Source organism: Schistocerca nitens, chromosome 1, assembly GCF_023898315.1.
Source record: "Schistocerca nitens isolate TAMUIC-IGC-003100 chromosome 1, iqSchNite1.1, whole genome shotgun sequence".
NCBI classification, from domain to species: Eukaryota; Metazoa; Arthropoda; class Insecta; order Orthoptera; family Acrididae; genus Schistocerca; species Schistocerca nitens.
This window is the reverse complement of record NC_064614.1, coordinates 1,203,501,732-1,203,521,405: the sequence shown is the minus strand read 5'-3', so window position 1 is coordinate 1,203,521,405 and position 19,674 is coordinate 1,203,501,732. Positions and strand designations below refer to the sequence as shown.

The 19,674-nt window shown below is 39.6% G+C and overlaps 1 protein-coding gene across 1 annotated transcript in view; it reads left to right on the top strand.

Annotated features, from left to right (window-relative positions):
- LOC126201124 (transcription elongation regulator 1) overlaps positions 1–19,674 on the top strand; it is a 266,120-nt gene that overhangs the window by 73,217 nt on the left and 173,229 nt on the right. The window contains exons 4-5 of the mRNA XM_049936763.1: positions 10,738–10,887; positions 12,211–12,385. Coding sequence (XP_049792720.1) covers positions 10,738–10,887; positions 12,211–12,385 — 325 coding nt within the window. The remainder of the gene's footprint in view (positions 1–10,737; positions 10,888–12,210; positions 12,386–19,674) is intronic.

Genomic DNA, 19,674 nt, shown 5'->3' with positions numbered 1-19,674 from the left:
CACATCACAAAATCCTTCCCATAAAGCCTAGCCACCCGGGGATGGTGTGTATTAGAGGTGGCAAAAAATAACGTAACTAATAGAAATAACCGGTTACTGAGAAGTAACGGTTACTGCCATAACCGTTCCTCTGATACAGTCAGTTATTTCAATAACTGTCTAATGTCAACAGTGCCTCGCGCCATCTGTTGACCGAAGATCGTACTACGCTTTCCCGTCAACTCATCGGAGATCTGGCTAGGAACGAAGGAGAGGGTAGACCATTTTGAAGGCGTTCTATAGGCCATGGGAATAACTGTGAGACTGCGCGCCATCTGTTGATAAGAACTGTGTACTATATCGTGCGCCTTCGTTACTTTTAGCACAAACAATTAAATAAAGTTAATGTCCGAGCGGTGGCTGATAGGAGTTGCAGTACAGGCATTAACAAGTACGGTCGTTCCCTTGAGCCACCGCCTCGTATGTCAATTTTGCTTGGACGGGTAGTATAAAGAGAGGTACCATAAGGAATTCGAGCGACTGTGGAAATAACTGTCAGAGATCGGTATTTTCCTCTGGCAGTTATCGTTATTGGCTCACAGTTCTCGCTCTCTGGCAGTTGTCGGGCTACCATTACAGGTAACCTGGAAGTTGGTAACCGAATAACTGTGTGTCTGTGTTCCTGACACAGTGACTCCAGTCTTAGACCCCAGTGATATTTCAGAGACGATAGTTACTGGAGCGAACAAATATTTACGTACTTCTTCGGAAATAGCCGCTGGCCATCGCAAATGACAAATAGCATGTCAGAAAGTATAACATAATACAGTTGAATATTATATTTATTATCCTCATCCTTTGTCAGGAGATTGTCAAAATATGTGAATATATTACAGTAACTGCTAATATTTACAGAATTGATACACTGCCAGAATAAAACACAGTTATGCATTTTTCATAAATTTATCCTACACAGAATACCCGATCTTGACTGTTGCAACCAAGTGCACTCAAAACTGAAATATAACAGAATTTTTACCTAAGCTGGTCTATCAGTCTCTGTTAAGATATTCATCTTCAGAGTAGAAGGAGGGGTCAATGGAAGTGTCCGATTCCACCCGTCTGCTTTGACGTAAAGGTGTTGTTGTGTGTGAATGTCGTTACGGCACGGTCATTACTAGCTTGTCCTCACCCTAAAACCCCCAACTTCCCGCAGTTGTCCCGTTGGTTTGATTGTATTTTTGGTGGGAGATGTTATTGTATTACTTATATGTATCTTCGTGTTTGTTGCCATGTGTATGCAGTAACGTCATAGACACACTTAAAATAGCCATTTCCGGCATATTGAAGATGGGTGGAATCAGACACTTCTGTATCATAAAGTCTTTCAAACACACTGTAAACCGTGCTTTATCTGAAACCAAGTTTTTAATGGTTGCTGACTTGCTGTCAGTTTATTGAAAATGCATGTTCCTGAATATTGGACCCCTTTTGGACCAAGGTAGGTGATTTTAGGTCTTTATGTAGATTGCTGTTCCTATTTTTAGTACTGATATTATGTATTGAGCTATTGGTTGGAAATACTTACAACAAATTTCATTAAGGAATAAATATACTAGGAAGCAGTGGTTAGAATACAGAGTTCCTTGAACAGGTTCCTACATGATGTTCTTGAATTTATACCACAAACGATTTTTATTACACGCTTTTACATGCGAAAAACTTTTGCTACGTTTGATGAGTTACCACAGAATATGCTCCCTTATGAAATAATAGAGTGAAAAAATGGGGTATGCCCTTCCCAACTGAATTTATTATTGAGTTGTAGTCCCAGAATGTAACACTGTCAAACTTTTCGATCTGCATGTCTTCATATGTCATAAACATGCTGTAGCTGGAGAAATCGAGCAGTTTCCAAATCTCACATAAAATTTGGATTAGCGTACTCTCACTTTCCCCAATAAGACTATCTTTTACAGCACAGGAGTAAACGAATTTGTCACATTACGTATATTTTTTGTTGTATTACAAAGCTGTACAATTTATTCTATTATGTGAGCAGCACAAGAAATTAAGCTTCGAATTTAACCTACAGTACACAGTTTACATATTACTTCATACTTAAAAACGCATGTTGTTAACATTTTACTTAAACAGTGCTGTGGCGAAGTACCGCGTACTTTCTGTTGCAGCTGCGAAGATAATATTTCTAATAGCGACCGATAACCTACAAACATATAATATGAAACACTAATAATCGTTCTAACATCAACTAAAATGTACCCGGAGTTAATAAGCTAAGGTTATGACACGATTCATATGACATTACTGCCATTTCACACTACTCGCAGTTATACTGATAACTAAACTGATGGATTCCAACTATGTTGTTATTTAACTGTATCCCCTCGGAGTATTCTGTATTCGCTAGCGAAAAATAACTTTGCAGTTATTAATAACCGTTAACAATAATGGTTATCAAAGAATAACTGGAACTGTGATAACGGTTACTCCAGAATAACCGTTTGGCCCACCTCTAGTGTGTATGCAGTGACATGCCCATTATGCTGACAGTCATACAAAGGTCTTCACAGTCAGGCACTATCCCCGAAATCTTGTCTGCAGACACATATCTTGTGCCTTATCCTCAAACACCCCAAATCCTGCTTCCCCCCCCCCCCCAGTCCCCCTCCCAAAAAAAGTGGCTACAAGGGAGTGCCCCCCTTCCCCAATCACCCAATACCACCCTGGACTGGTACAAGTGAATCACATCCTCTTCATCTTTCATCATGCCCTGATATCACATATATCCTACCCAATATCCTTCCCACATATCCTAAAGCAGTTTTCTGTTGCCCATCCCAACCTCAGCAACATCCTAGTCCATCTGAATGCCATTCACTACCTAACCTCTTGCCATAGTGATCATATCCTCGTGGATGATCCAGGTGCAAGACCTGCCCAATCTACCAATCCAGTACTCCCTATTCCACTCTTGTCAACAGGCTGTCCTACCCTCTGAGGCCGGACCACCTGTCAAAGGAGCCATTTGCTGCAATCATTACTCAGCATTTTACATTGGTATGACTACCAACCAGTTAACTACAAAGTGGACCATCTCACTGTCCAACCCATCCCATCTGGATCCTCCCCATTATCACCAGCTTTTCTCAACTGCTCAGATAGGAGTTATGTGTTACACTTACAACACATTTTTCTGCTCTCAAAATCATCCCGGCCTCAACTTGTGGGAATCTATCATTCCCACACCCTACATATGACAGTTTCAATCCCCTCCTTCCTATCATGTCCTCCGACTCACTTCTCCATCCTCATTGTGCTCTGCTCTTTGCCAGTGCACCCACTGATCTTTTCCCTTTCTCTTCCCCTATTCTTTCTGCTCCCTTTTTTCCCTTCCAACCCTCCATCTCTCTCTCCATTCCTCCCTCCCTCCCCAATGGCCTCCTGATGATGCACTACGTAGCATTTTCTGTTGCCTCTAGTCCTTAGACACTCCGCCATGCAGCACTGTTTCCCCTTCCCTCACCTGTACTACACTATCCGCCCTCCTTCCCCACTCCACTTCAGAGTGTTGTTCCAATTCAGTTTGTCTGGCCTGAGTCGAAACAAGGCCCCCCGGAATAGACAACATTCCATTAGAACTACTGACAGCCTTGGGAGAGCCAGTCCTGTCAAAACTCTACCATCTGGTGAGCAAGGTGTATGAGACAGGCGGAACACCCTCAGACTTCAAAAAGAATATAATAATTCCAATCCCAAAGAAAGCAGGTGTTGACAGATGTGAAAATTACCGAACTATCAGTTTAATAAGTCACAGCTGCAAAATACTAACGTGAATTCTTTACAGAAGAATGGAAAAACTGGTAGAAGGTGACCTCGGGGAAGATCAGTTTGGATTCCATAGAAATGTTGGAACACGTGAGGCAATACTGACCCTACGACTTATGTAAGAAGAAAGGTTAAGGAAAGGCAAACCTACGTTTCTAGCATTTGTAGACTTAGAGAAAGCTTTTGACAATGTTGACTGGAATACTCTCTTTCAAATTCTAAAGGTGGCAGGGGTAAAATATAGGGAGCGAAAGGCTATTTACAATTTTTACAGAAACCAGATGGCAGTCGAGGGGCATGAAAGGGAAGCAGTGGTAGGGAAGGGAGTGAGACAGGGTTGTAGCCTATCCTGATGTTATTCAATCTGTATATTGAGCAAGCAATAAAGGAAACAAAAGAAAAGTTCGGAGTAGGTATTAAAATCCTTGGAGAAGAAATAAAAACTTTGAGAGGTTTGCCGATGACATTGTAATTCTGTCAGAGACAGCAAAGGACTTGGAAGAGCAGTTGAACGGAATGGATGGTGTCTTGAAGGGAGGATATAAGATGAACATCAACAAAAGCAAAACGAGGATAATGGAATGTAGTCTAATTAAGTCGGGTGATGTTGAGGGTATTAGATTAGGAAATGATACACTTAAAGTAGTAAAGGAGTTTTGCTATTTGGGGAACAAAATAACTGATGATGGTCGAAGTAGAGAGGATATAAAATGTAGACTGGCAATGGCAAGGAAAGCGTTTCTGAAGAAGAGAAATTTGTTAACATTGAGTATAGATTTAAGTGTCAGGAAGTCGTTTCTGAAAGTATTTGTATAGAGTGTAGCCATGTATGGAAGTGAAACGTGGACGATAAATAGTTTAGACAAGAAGAGAATAGAAGCTTTCGAAATGTGGTGCTACAGAAGAATGTTGAAGATTAGATGGGTAGATCACATAACTAATAAGGAGGTATTGAATCGAATTGGGGAGAAGAGGAGCTTGTGGCACAACTTGACTAGAAGAAGGGATCGGTTGGTAGGACACGTTCTGAGACATTGAGGGATCACCAGTTTAGTACTGGAGGGCAGCGTGGAGGATAAAAATTGTAGAGGGAGACCAAGAGATGAATACACTAAACAGATTCAGAAGGATGTAGGCTGCAGTAGGTACTGGGAGATGATGAAGCTTGCACAGGATGGAGTAGCATGGAGAGCTGCATCAAACCAGTCTCAGGACTGAAGACCACAACAACAACTAGCCTGAGCAGCCAGAGATGGTGTTTTTGTGTGTGTGTGTGTGTGTGTGTGTGTGTGTGTGTGTGTGTGTGTTTTCTCTTTTTCGATGAAGGCTGTGGTTGAAAGCGCTTGATGTGTAACACTTTTTTCATTGTGCATGTCTGCAGCTCAACATGTCATCTCTACAGTGAATAGCAATCTATCCTTCCCATTATTACTCAAATTACTAGACAGATTTCTCCCCTTCCTGAGAGCACTGAGACCGCCATTTCCTATGCATTAATTTGTTTTTTCACGAATTGAACATAGAAGTGTGAATGAATTACAGCCTTGTTTGGGATTAATAAATTTTGAGAACACTGTCAACAAAACCTGTATTAGTAGCCCTAGAGAAACAAAATGTCGATTAAACATAAGTCAGTATGTTGAAGAGTGTACCGTATTTACTCAAATCTAAGCCGCTCCTGAAAAATGAGACTCGAAATAAAAGAAAAAATAATTTCCCGAATCTAAGCCGCAGCTGAAATTTGAGACTCGAAATTCAAGGGGAGAGAAAAGTTTTAGGCCGCACATCCAAATCGAAACAGAGTTGGTCCATTGTAATATGAGACAGAATTCAGGTCGAATGAATGACGATACAGCTACAGTAATTTGGTTCGAGCCGTAAGCTTAGCAGTTAAGCTTTACCAGGTAGCCATTGCTATGCGTCAGGCGCTCCGTCCTTATTTATGCGGGTACCCTTCGTTTTTCACATGCTTCGTCTGGTTTGAATTGATTGCTTATTTTTCTTTGATCTGATAATTGCCATTATCTTTGTTATAGGTGTTTTCGTCACTCGAAGCTGAAAATGCATTACTGTACTGTGTCATGCATTGTTTGTCGCATTCCAATAATGAATGTTCACGACCTGTCGCCGCTCGCGGCATGGTTTGCTTTTGTGCGTGCTACTGCCGCTTACAATAAAAAAAAAAGAGAGAGTAATTGTCTCAGTAGCGAAACAATGGCAAGAGACTGCTATTTGTTGTTATTTACACTGCTGCTTTCTATGATAATGATCATCAAGAACCAAATAATAAACTACGTATGATAGAAGATGTTCTGAATGAGAGTTTATCGAAAATTTTTCTCCGTTTGAAAATCTTTGCAGACGCCTCTTTAGTACATTATTTTCTGCACAGAAATTAGTCATCTTAGATTTAAAAATCTAGTCAATTGCCGTGCTTCATTTCTGACTGTATCACTATTAGGCATAAGAATAATACGAATATGAACATGACATATGTGTATACTTCCGCGTTTGTGTTGTCTCACTCTAGTTTCGTAGTTTATTAGACAGACAGGATTTAAATGAGATAGCAGCAAACACGAAAGAATACATGGCAAAATGTTTATATTCGTATTATTCTTATGGTGAAGAGAATACTGCATGTGATTCAGAATTCACGAAAGTTCCCATTAGCAACCATCTCTTCTCACAGGTAGAAAAAAAATCAGAACGTAGAATTGGCCATACTGACAAACATTGCAAACGGTCTTGCCAGTCGGATTTTCGTAGTACATTGAAAAGCTGCTACATTCGAAGATGAACAATACGGAATTTGTATTTATTTCATTGGATAATGTATGAAAATGCAGTGGTCGAAATTCGGGGCGGAGGAAAAAGCTCGTCTTCCACCTTTTTTTTTTTTTTTAATTTATTTACTGACGCAGAGGTTTTGGCGCCAGTATTTATCTTTGTGCCTGTAAAGCATGCCTGTGTAGCGCTACATATATTCGACGGCAGAAGTTAGTTGTGGCGGCACCTACCAACATATTTCAGAACTTCTGCTTACTTTGCACTCGATTCTAAGCCGCAGGCGGTTTTTTGGATTACAAAAACCGGAAAAAAAGTGCGGCTTATATTCGAGTAAATACGGTGTATCAAATTTACCTTATTATAAGACAACCTTGAATATGGGATTGCCTATTACTTCTGAAAAGCTTCCCTGAGACATTTTTTATTTGTTACATACTGTGACTAGTCAAATTTCCAAAATGTTTTCTGTAAACTTATCACAACATCTGCAAGAAAAAAAATTAACATTATACATCATAAGAAGTTGTGGTGTTTTCTTAAGTAGATTATATGACATGATAAACCAAGAACCGTGCCAAGTGCAGAGCCAGAGTTGTTCTGCATCACAACGTAAGCCCCATCATTTACACAATCATCACACACCAACTCAAACCTCATTTGAAGTTGTAGGCACATGTAGTTAGAAAATTCCTCTTTATTTCCAGCACCTCCATTCAGATGATCTCTAGGTTAATCGAGAGCCTTCATTGCGTGTACGGCTGGTGACCTCTGATTTATTATTCAACTGATTCTACATATTAAGTCACTTCTGTGACATCAAATTTTCTTCCTGCTGCACAAATTTTTGTAACCTGTGCTTTGTGCACAACCATTAACTTAAAATGGATGTCATATTGTCTGTGTGAATCAGTTGTGAGATGCAAACCTGTAGATTCATGTTTCTCAACAAAATCAGGGCTATTATTTCCATCCATTATCAATCACCATAATTTACTGTTCGTGCAGTATTAACCAACTGAATAATAATGTATTATCTTCGGTTCGCCAGTGCTGAATCTGCAGAAAAGAGACTGCTTACAGCTAAAAGAGTGCTTCATGATTTGTACCAGTCTTGAAAATCAACAATGCTGCTGTTATACCATTGTTGAATCTCATGTTTTATTTATTGTGTTGCATTTATAGTGTTCTGTGCAAACATATTTATGTTAAAATTAATTTGTCCTGAAGATGTGTGTTTTGTTGCTGAGTATTTGTTCATTTGTAAAGTCAGTTCAGTCCAAAGTATGTTTAGATTCAGGTGAACCGTGGTTCAAATGTGGTAGATGGATGCATTTTCATGGTTGACAGTACTACAAAATGTACTGCCCACTCATAGCTACTCTCTTCACATTCTGCCAATGTTGTACCTCTACATCCCTTCCTAGCATACTGATATCGTCAAATCTGTGTGTGACCTCAGCTCCCAAACCTTCATCTGGGAATGTAATACGAACCTTATATTATGCCTTTACACAATGTAAATATACTGACCTCAGCAACCAAAGCTTTATCTGCAGTTGTAAGATGACCCTGTGTTTTTCGAATGACAGTTTTGCAAAACAGTCTGCTTCTAATTGGGTGAGTATGGTCTATATGTTTGTGATCTACATACTTTTGACGTGATTAGTAACTAAGTGTAGAATTCACCCTGCAGTATTCGTAAGGTACATTCCTTAACTGTAGTGTTGTAGGCTGCCGTCTATGTATTTGTGTGTAGTGTTGTGGGAACACTGCAGAAATGAGAATTTCCTGCCCATGTCAGAATCAGTTGGTGGCTGCCTCTGTACATTTAGGTAATAACTATTGAGGTTTCTGTATACAAGGTGTAACTAAATTACCTTTACAGGTGTTAAGGACTTTTATTGAGGAGCAAGACAATAAAGTTCAGCATAGAAACTTGTGTCTGGAACTGTACTGTTTTCCTGCTACATGCATAATTCCACAAGACATGTTCAAATTTCTCTCACCTTAGTCAGTGCCACTGACGAGAGTGTTACACATTTCATTCACTGATCAGCTGACATCTCATGACCACTACAGGTTTGTTTGCACGCCATTAAGTTGAGTTTATCTGTCCAGAGAGGTTGGTAGTTGCTGTTGTGCTTCAGGTTTTCATTTATACTCCACTACTAGTTGTGCTTGTGGTCTTTGTTCATACTGTTCTACTGTACATTAGTAATCATTCACTACAGTACAGAATTCAAGGTGTACGTACATTTTATTTTTTGTCTGGTGCTATTGACCATGGTGAATGACACATTTGCAGAGCGCGTCACCATAATGTTAATGTATGGTGAAACTTGGTGTAGTCAGTTGTATGCAGAGTGTTTCCCACACTTTGCATTTCCTCTTTGTTACAGTCTACCAGGAGCCCTTAGAGGCGGGTACATTCATCACTGTGTACTCGAGATTCCTTGACAGCGTACTGCATGGGCTCTTGGAAGATGGGACACATCATGTTTGTCAAAGCATGTGATTTCAGCACAAGGACACACCATGTCATTTTTCACATATAGTCAGAGATCGTTTGGACCAACGATTTGAGCAACAGTGGGTAGGTCATGGTGGCTTGATCACTTGGCTAGCATGTTCTCCCTATTTGAATCTGCTAGGCATGTGTCCAAGGAAGATCTACTGCCATAGGTTATGGCTGTGGCAGATTCTGGAGGACCAGTGATTGGTGATTGTGTGTATTTGAACGTGATGCAAAGGTACCACTTGTGTGTTGACATAAGTGGTCGTCACATCAACCTGTTCTTGAAAGTGGACCCATATGATGAGCAGCATGTAGCAAGATAACTGTGTGTGTTCAGACATAGGTTCCTATATTAAAATAAACCATTGTGAACCCTACTACAAGTCCTCAATGTCTTAAAAGGAATTTAGTTACTCTGTATATGTAGATGGCATTTATTCTTTCATAACAATTTTGTTTGTAATTCTGCACTCAGAAATACAGCAATGATGTTAGTGTTGGAAACAAAGAAAGTAGGAATTTTATTCTGGAAAAGAAACAGGTGCTCATAGTTCGTGGAAAATATGTTCGTTAGAGTGGTGCACGACATACAAAAATCTGTTGACCTTTTTCGTCATGAAGCACTGGTTTGTGTGTTGGATGCATAAGGTGTAGCAAACGCTTGCAACTATGTATGTCAGTGATTCATGTGGAATAAAACATTCAGTAAAACACAGATATGGAAGTCCAGACAGAAACAGTAGCAGCAGTATTATGAGGTAAGATGATGATTCATAACATATTAAAGGAATAAATCTGCCTGTAAAGGTAAAAGAAAAAGAAAAAATCTATTTGTACCATTTTTCGGAACTGTAGTTGTTCCATATAACCACCCAAAAGTTCACGGAAATGCACATTTTAATTCCTGGATATCTGTTTTTTCATCTCTCCTCTGACTTACCTATGTGACACAGTGACACGTTCTGCTGCTTCCGCAGCCTGAGACATGTTTTGAGAAGCAATCTGGGATGACATTCTAGAGTCAGTTTTTACTCATAACTGACTTTCCTGTAATTTCTGAAACACATTGGACTGGTTATTTCAGTTTTAAACTGTAATCCTTGTTCATTAGGTTCATTGTTTGGTATCAATTATTGTTACCAACTGTATCACCTGCTTCCTCGTATATTAATGTCTAATCTATTTCATACTCTTTTCAGCAACCATCAAATTTCCCGGCTGAAGCTGTTTGCTTTTTCTTCTTTTTGAAAGTCTAATGAAAACCATTCTTTTACAAATATATATTTATTGTTGCTCTGTTTCACTGTTTAGTGACTTTGGTAGAAATTATATATATTGAAAGTTGTTGTTTATTTACTTTAGATGTTTAAAGTTTATAAATGCTGGTGCTCTGTTGCCTCGTGTCAAATGTAAAAATTACAGTGATGAGTTATATATCATTTTTTGCCGTATATCACCTTTCCGAACTGAAGTAATATTATGTTTGTGTAACTGCATTATTTTGGTATGGTTTGTCGATTTTGGTTTAGTGCTGGGCTTTATTACGTTGTTTTTGTATTATTACTGATTATCGATAAGTGAGGTAGTTTATTGCTGGTTTTCAGAATGTGATGCCCGGTATGGATCTTAGTGGAGACATCTGGGTTGAAACAAAAACTGGTGAAGGCAAGTCTTACTTTTATAATGCTCGGACCAGAGAGACAACATGGACCAAGCCCGAGGGCCCTAATGTCAAAGTCATCACACAAGAACAGGTAAGACACTTCCTTTGCTGGTGTTCGTTTTTATGTAGAAAAACTTGTCTGAAGGTTACCAGAAATGGTGTGGTTAATGATTTTTTTTCAGTTTGTTTAGATTTTTTAAATGATATTTATACCGTGCAGACCGATTTAAATTTTAGCCATTTATATTTACCATTAATTTATCTGATGAATATTTTTTCAGAGCACTCTATACAGTTCCCTTACCTCTTCATTTCTTTCTTTCTTACCATTGTTTGACTTCTTTTGCAATTACGATTTGATGAGGGTGTACATGATCACCTTGAAGCAGGTAGCAATTCATTTTTTTAAGAATTCATAGAAACTAAAACAACCTTTGCTCACAAGTTTCTTCATTTGATTCAAATATGGGCTTTGAGCAATATGATCTTTATCAGATTCATCTGTCTCCGTAAACTTACCAGGTGCAAAAGTATGAAACTGGAATTTGGTTGCAATAAGTACACATCTGTTGTTTGAAACTCATAAACAATATTTTATTCAAAACAATCTCTGTTGCAATTTATACATTTCACCCACCTCTCCGGCAGGCTGTGAATCTCTCTCTCTCTCTCTCTCTCTCTCTCTCTCTCTCTCTCTCTCTCTCTCTCTCTCTCTGGGAAAAGGTGGTTTCTAGCCAGGCCTAGAGAAAGATGGAGTGATAGACTTTGTGGGCATCTGCTATAGATTAATATTAAAAGATGATTTGTGGGATAGTGCAAGAAGTAGACCACAGCAGAGGAGGCATATTGTTGATGTGTGTGGGGTCTCGATCAAAATGATGGTGATGAAATAAAGTACAGGAAAAGTGGTTTTAGAAATCACTGGGTTTGAAATGCATAAAACCTGTAACTGCTAATCTTGACTTGAGTACTTTATAATTATTGCTTGTTCTGGTATATTTTTCCTTGTGTACGATATATTTACTAACAATTGGCCCATTGATCATTATGTTGCATATGTAATAACTTAGACCATATATTGTGCTCCACAAAATAAAATTTGAACACATTTAGAGTTGTAGCAGGATTTTAAACCAATACAGAGAGCAAAATTAAGTAACTGAAGTAAGTTTTCAGTGACATAGTATCACTGGTAGTCTGTGTGCATGTGCTCAATTTTGCTGTCATACCAATGTGTTTTTACCAAATGGGGGGTAATGTTTCATTTGGTGTGATAGTGGCTTGAAATTGACCAGTCACTAGACTGATCATTGATAAATACAGTTTGGGTAGGATAAATGTTATTGTACATTTCAAGTGTAGAGTGAGGAGTGCAAAAGACAATTTGTGATTATCATTTGAAATTTAATTAAAGGTTGAAGTGATGGCCCAGCAAGCAGGAGTAAATCAAGGTCAAGGTCCACCACCTCAGCAGCAGCAAGGTCATGCCCCAACACTTGGACCTCCGGGGGGACCTCCGCATAAACCTGATGGCGGTCCTGATCAGCAAGGAGGGCCTCCACATCATGGACCACCTCAAGGCCCACCAGGTAGGCGTTAATGCTCAGTGAAACAGGGAGCAGGCAATGCCCACGGCCTGCATTGTATGCTATAGCACCATTCTCCTCAAGCAGGACATGGATGCTTACTTTAGACTACTCTTGTATGGGGGGTCTACTGGCCGGTTGTGATTTTCTACAGAGATCGCAGTGGACAAGTGGGTACAGGTGTGAAAAATGTTGAAGCAGAGAGGTTAATTGGATAGGTGAGTGCAAATGTTTTTGTACTGTAAATGCCATACCTATATATCACAAAATATGAGTCCATGGAAGGAAATGGTATTATGTTTATAAACAATGGAAAATCTGAGATCGAATAACAATAATATGAAAAGGACAGATTGCTTCTCAAAAGATAAAGGAGGCATAGGGTGGCAGGCAGGCTTATTGAAAAAGACTGCTAGATATTATTAGCTAATGGACTAAGTCCTTCATCAGACAGACAAAACAGTTTCTTTCTCTCTCTCTCTCTCTCTCTCTCTCTCTGTGTGTGTGTGTGTGTGTGTGTGTGTGTGTGTGTGTGTGTGTGTGTGTGTGCAGAGATGCACATACACAAGGCATAAAAGGGCAGTGCATTGTCGGAGCTGTCATTTGTACTTGGGTGATTCATGTGAAAAAGTTTCTTACGTGATTATGGCCACACGATGGGAATAAACAGTCTTTGAACACAGAATAGAAGTTGGAGCTAGATGCATGGTACATCCCATTTCGGGAATCATCGATTCACTATTCAGAGAGCGACAGTGTCAATAGTGGCAAAGGTACCATATTTCAAACATTACATCTCATCACGGACTACGCAGTGGCTGATTATGCTTCACTTAACAACTGAGAGCAGCGGCATTTGGGTAGAGTTGTCAGGACTAACAGAAGCACAACACAGCATGAAATAACCCCAGATATCACTGTGGGACGTACAATGAACATGTCCATTAGGACAGTGTGGCAAAATATGGCATTAATGGGGTAAGCAGCAGACAACCAACACGAGTGCATTTACTAATACCAAAACATCGCCTACAACACCACTCCTGGACTCGTGACCATATCAGTTGACCCTAGATGACTGGAAAATGAAAGCCTGGTCAGATGAGTCCCGATTTCAGTTTGTAAGAGCTGATGGCAGGATTTGAATGCGGCACAGATCACACGAAGCCACGGACCCAAGTTGTCAACAACTGTGCAAGCTGGTGGTGACTCCATAATGGTGTGAGCTGTTTTTACATGGAATGTTTGGCTACTTGGAGACCATTTGCAGCCATTTGTGGACTTCATGTTCCCAAGCAGCGATGGAAATTTTTTGGCTGAGCGTACGCCATGTCAAAAAGTTAAAATTTTTCATGATTGGTTTGAAGAACATTCTGGACAATTCAAGCAAATGATTTGGCCACCCAGCTCACTTGACATGACCCCCATTGAACATTTATGTGACGTAATTTTAAGAGATCAGTCAAAGCACAAAATCCTGTTCCGGCAACACTTTCTCAATTATGGATCCCTATAGAGGCAGCGTGGCTCAATATTTCTGCAGGGGACTGCCAACAACTTGTTGAATCCATGCCATGTTGAGTTACTGTACTACGCCACGCAAAAGGGGGTCCAACATGATGTTAGGAGGTATCCCATAACTTTTGTCACGTCAGTGTATTTGGTGAGTTGAAATCTTATATTTTTCGTATTATTTTGCAACAGTGCTATCTGCCTGCTTGGATGACCAGTTATCTATTTGACTGACCCTTTAGTAGTTCTTTTCTTTGATGTTACTGATACATGCAAAGAAATCTCTAACCAAGAGAATCTTTCTAATGTGCTGCATTTATTGGTTGTGATACAGGAAAACTTATTTTACCATGATGGAAGAAAAGGTGTAAAAATACATGAAATTAACGAAGAGGAACACCACATAATTGTTCTTTTTGTAGTAGTGAAAAATATGGTAATTAACTGCACATTGCAGTCTGCAGTAGCAGAGATAAAATTCTAATGGTATTCTTGAATCTGTTTTTATTGGGAAAAAGTAATTAACAAGAACTCGCTGATGTTGACAAAGAAGTCAAAACAAAACACAATTTAAGCAAGAAACAAGGTATAGATCCCACTTTGGATCTTACAACAGAAGAATAACAAAATGTCTGCTTGTGCCTGTGTATGTGTGGATGGATGTGTGTGTGTTTGTGCACGCGAGTGTATACCTGTCCTTTTTTCTCCCTAAGGTAAGTCTTTCCGCTCCCGGGATTGGAATGACTCCTTACCCTCTCCCTTAAAACCCACATCCTTCCGTCTTTCCCTCTCCTTCCCTCTTTTCTGATGAAGCAACTGTTGGTTGCGAAAGCTTGAATTTTGTTTGTATGTTTGTGTTTCTTTGTGTGTCTATCGACCTGCCAGCGCTTTCGTTTGGCAAGTCACATCATCTTTGTTTTTAGATATATTTTTCCCACGTGGAATGTTTCCCTCTATTATATGTAAAATATAATGTTTTCCTCACAAGTACCTCACTCAAGAAAGCCCACCAAAGAAAAGATTGAAACAAAACTGCTAGAGAGCGGTCGGCACAGCATTACCATAAGGCTGTCCAGGGTGGACAGACCACCATTACACGAAACTCTTGATTCATAGTCCAAAGCTACATTTTCTGATGATCCGGGACAACCAGCAGATGTCGTGCTTGGATGTTGCACCCTGAATGGCAGATCCCTACAAGTCCAGGTGGAGAGTGTCTAACTGCTTTCTGGCTGGTGGTGGATGGATCTTCTGAGGCTACTTTCAAACATGTGGGTGACATAGGAAAACAGTTCACTTGTTGATCCTGACCCCCTGGCGCTGCAGTCAATCGGCGATGCTCGGGTAGCCAGCCCTGGCGACAGTTGGCTGAGACACGAGGCTGTTTTTCATCTCCGGCAGCAGCCTATATTGTACTGTAAACATCTGCTTTGGTTTCACTCGCTGTGATTCGTTGGTATGTTGATACACACACACACACACACACACACACACACACACACACACACACACACAAAATTCAAGCTTTCGCAATCCACGGTTGCTTCATCAGGAAAGAGGGAAGGAGAGGGAAAGGCGAAAGGAAGTGGGTTTTAAGGGAGAGGGTAAGGGGTCATTCAAATCCCGGGAGTGGAAAGACTTACCTTAGGGGGGAAAAAAGGACAGGTATACTCTCTCTCTCTCTCTCTCTCTCTCTCTCTCTCTCTCTCTCGCACGCGCGCGCACACACACATCCATTCACGCATATCCATTCACACATATACAGACACAAGCAGTTGAAGGATATTTGGTATCGTGATCACCGACAACGCCTGACAACATGCATCAGCACATTGTCAGTGCATGTGCGAACATTACGGACGGAGAACTACTCGCTGTTCAGAGTTGAGAGGAATGTCGTTACACGTATTGGCAAATGCATTGAGGTTGACGGAAGCATTTATTGCATTAATGTGGTATTTACAGGGAATCACGCTGTAACAGTATGCGTCCTCAGAAATGATAAGTTCACAAAGGTACATGTATCACATTGGAACAACCGAAATACAATGTTCACATGTACCTACGTTCCGTATTTTAATTTAAAAAACCTAGTGAGCCATATGTTAGTGACTATTACAGCGCCATCTTTCACAAAGCGAAGAAAGTGGTCCAACTAAAACATTCATATTGCTTTACATACTACACGAATATGTAATAAAAAATTGTGGTTCCTATTTTAAAAAACGCAGTTGATATCCGTTTGGCCTATGGCAGCGCCTTCTAGCGGGCCAACCATAGCGCCATCTAGTTTCTCCCTTCAAGCTATACAAGTTTCGTTCTTTGTAGTTTTTTTGTATGACGCTTATTTCGTGAGATATTTGGCCTGCTCACAATCAGTGGACCACCATGTATGAGCTGCAGGGCAAAATCCATTCAATTAAAATTACGGGAGTACATACGCAAATAAATTAAAAAAAAAAAAAAATACAGGCGAACAAAACATCTATCTGCAGAACAGCCCACATCTACATGGCTCAAATCCTGTGGTTTGAGTTGGCTGATTCTTTGTTACGGAAAATAGTTGGCAGGATAAAAGGCTACAGAAATCTGAAAAGATGAGTTCTTTCATCAATACTAAAATATTTAAAACGTCACAGCAGTGATTCCTATTCACAAACAGTAGTACATATGATTAAAATAACTTATAAAGTCTTCCAGTACCATTTCTTTCAGCAAGTTTGGTGAGCAACTGATCTGATATCTTTTCTTTATGCAATCATCAACCCGAACATGTTTCTTTCTTTTTCTCATCTTTTGTCTTCTGCGGTGGTTTCATGCAAACAAGATTAACTCTGCCACAACTCTTACAATTGCCAAAACTTTCATTTCACATGCTACTATGGCACTCAAAAAATGACAACACTGAAGCATAGACTGTCTTCAGACACATAAAAAACTACTTGCATGCAATGTGTGGCGCAAGCCAGTGTTCTTGTGTAAACTAGGCTTAACACATGCAGGGTTGATTAGACTTCACACTACTTTTTGCAGTCATTATGTCCCTGGTGGACTTCTGATTATCGATTTTTGTGAGTGCATGTTAACAACCCCAGTGAACTGTGTATGCATTTCTATTATTCATTTCCTTTGTAGTGTGTGTGCGCGCCACAGTATGCTGTTTCAAAGCCGTAGTACTTTGAAAATATGTCACAAACACATCACCCTTATCATTAAATGTATGTTAATAAAGAATAAAAGACATAAGGCATCAAGAGATATTGTAATAACGGAGAAAAAGAGACAAAAATCATACGGTTGATCTATAGCATAATGAGTAAAGTCCTACTTTACAGAGTTAGAGGTGGGAAGTTCGCATTCTGTTATATGCTAACTTTATTTTCCATCTTAGTGTTGTTAACATATTCTAGGACTTTGTTATGAGTGTAATACAAGTATTTTCAGCAATATTCGATCTTGTTCAAAATTTCTGTCTGATTAGAGAACAAAGGATGAAATAATACTTGACCATCCATTTCCAAATATGTGGTGATTTCTGAGTGGTTGGCTAGGAAGCAGCTTAAGAGGACAGCTTGTATTGCAGTAAGTGAAACGATGAGCAAACATTCATATTCTTCCTTGTCACAAATATTTTATGTACTGTGCAACTACAAACACATTACTGTAAAGAGTTCTCCCACAACCGAGATTCTCCTGTCACTAACACATCCATAAAAGATCAACTCCGCACTTCAGTGATCAACAAATCGATAGCCTTGTTTCTGGTTGCCTTCACAGCACCATTACATCATGATTACTACAGTTCCTGCAAGTAGTAGTGTGAAACGTACTCAATCCACATACACAAAATGAGCTCACCCGCTAGATATTTACAAGCAATACACTAGATGTTACTGTGCTCATGTCACCAGAGTAACAGGAGGAAAACACACTCCCCCCAAATATTAGAGTTTGACAGCTTTCACCGTAGTCCGCAGTTTTCGGTTTAATTCACAATGTTAATCAATTTTTGCTTTTTTCCGAGTGAGTGCAAAGTAAAGATTTCTCAAGAACACGTTTCGACACGCAATTTGTGGATGTACCATGTTGGAAAATATGCTAGATTACCTTGTACCCATATACCAATTTCCATTTTTTGAGACTTTTTGCTTGCTGTTACAAAACTGTGATTTTTTAAACAACTGATGACATTCATTACCACAAATCATTGTGTACACTTTGTACTGCACATTTTAATTTCCTTTACTTATTGTTATTGTGGTCTTCAGTTCAGAGACTGGTTTGATGCAGCTCTCCATGCTACTCTCTTTGCAAGCTTCTTCATCTCCAAGTAACTGCTGCAACCTACATCCTTCTGTTCGTGTATTCCTGCCTTGGTCTCCCTCTATGACTTTTGCCCTCCATGCTTCCCTCCAATACTAAATTGATGATCCCTTGATGCCTCAGAATATGCCCTATCAAGCAATCCCTTCTTCTAATCAAATTGTGCCACAAGTTCCTCTTCTCCCCAATTCTATTCAGTACCTCCTCATTAGTTACGTGATCTATCCATTCTTCTGTAGCACCACATTTCGAAAGCGTCTATTCTCCTCTTTTCTAAACTATTTGTCGTCCATGTTTCATTTCCATGCATGACTACACTCCATATACATACTTTGAGAAAAGACTTACTGCCACTTAAATCTACTCTCAATGTTAACAAATTTTTGTTCTTCAAAACGCTTTCCTTGCCATTGCCAGTCTACATTTTATATCCTCTCTACTTCGACCATCATCAGTTATACTGCTTCCCAAATAGCAAAACTCATCTACTACTTTAAGTGTTCCATTTCCAAATCTAATTCCCTCAGCATCAGCTGATGTAATTCGATTACATTCCATTAGCCTCATTTTGCTTTTGTTGATGTTCATCTTATATCCTCCTTTCAAGACGCTCTCATTTCTGGTCAACTGCTCTTCCAGGTCACTTGCTGTCAGTGACAATTACAATGTCGTCGGCAAACCTCAAAGTTTTTATTTCTTCTCCATGGATTTTAAATTCTTCTCCAAATTTGTGTTTTGTTTCCTTTGCTGCTGGCTCAATATACAGATTTGAGTTAAATACTAGATAAGGTTGTAGCCTATCTCACTCCCTTCTCAACCACTGCTTCCCTTTCGTGCCCCTTCGACTCGTATAATTGCCATCTAGTTTTTGTACAAATTGTAAATAATCTTTCACTCCCTGTATTTGACCCCTGCCACCGTCAGAATTTGAAAGAGTGTATTCCAGTCAACACTGTCAAAATCTTTCTCTATAAGTCTACAAATGCTAGAAATGTAGGTTTGCCTTGTTGGGTCAGTATTGCCTCACGTGTTCCAACATGTCCATGGAACCCAAAATGATCTTCCCTGAGGTCAGCTTCTACCAGTTTTGCATTTGTCTGTAATGAATTCATGTTAGCATTTTGCAACTGAGACTTATTAAAGTGATAGTTCAGTAATTTTCACACTTGTCAACACTTGAGTTCTTTGGGATTGGAATTAATGTATTCTTCTTGAAGTCTGAGGGTATTCTGCGTGTCTCATACATCTTGTTCACCAAATTGTAGAGCTTTTTCAGGGCTGGCTCTCCCAAGGCTATCAGTAGTTTTAATGGAATGTTGTCCACTCCCGGGGTCTTGTTTCGACTTAGGTCTTTCAGTGCTCTGTCAAACTCCTCATGCAGGATTGTATCTCCCATTTCATCTTCATCTACGTCCTCTTCCATTTCAGTAATATTGCCCTCAAGTACATAGCCCTTG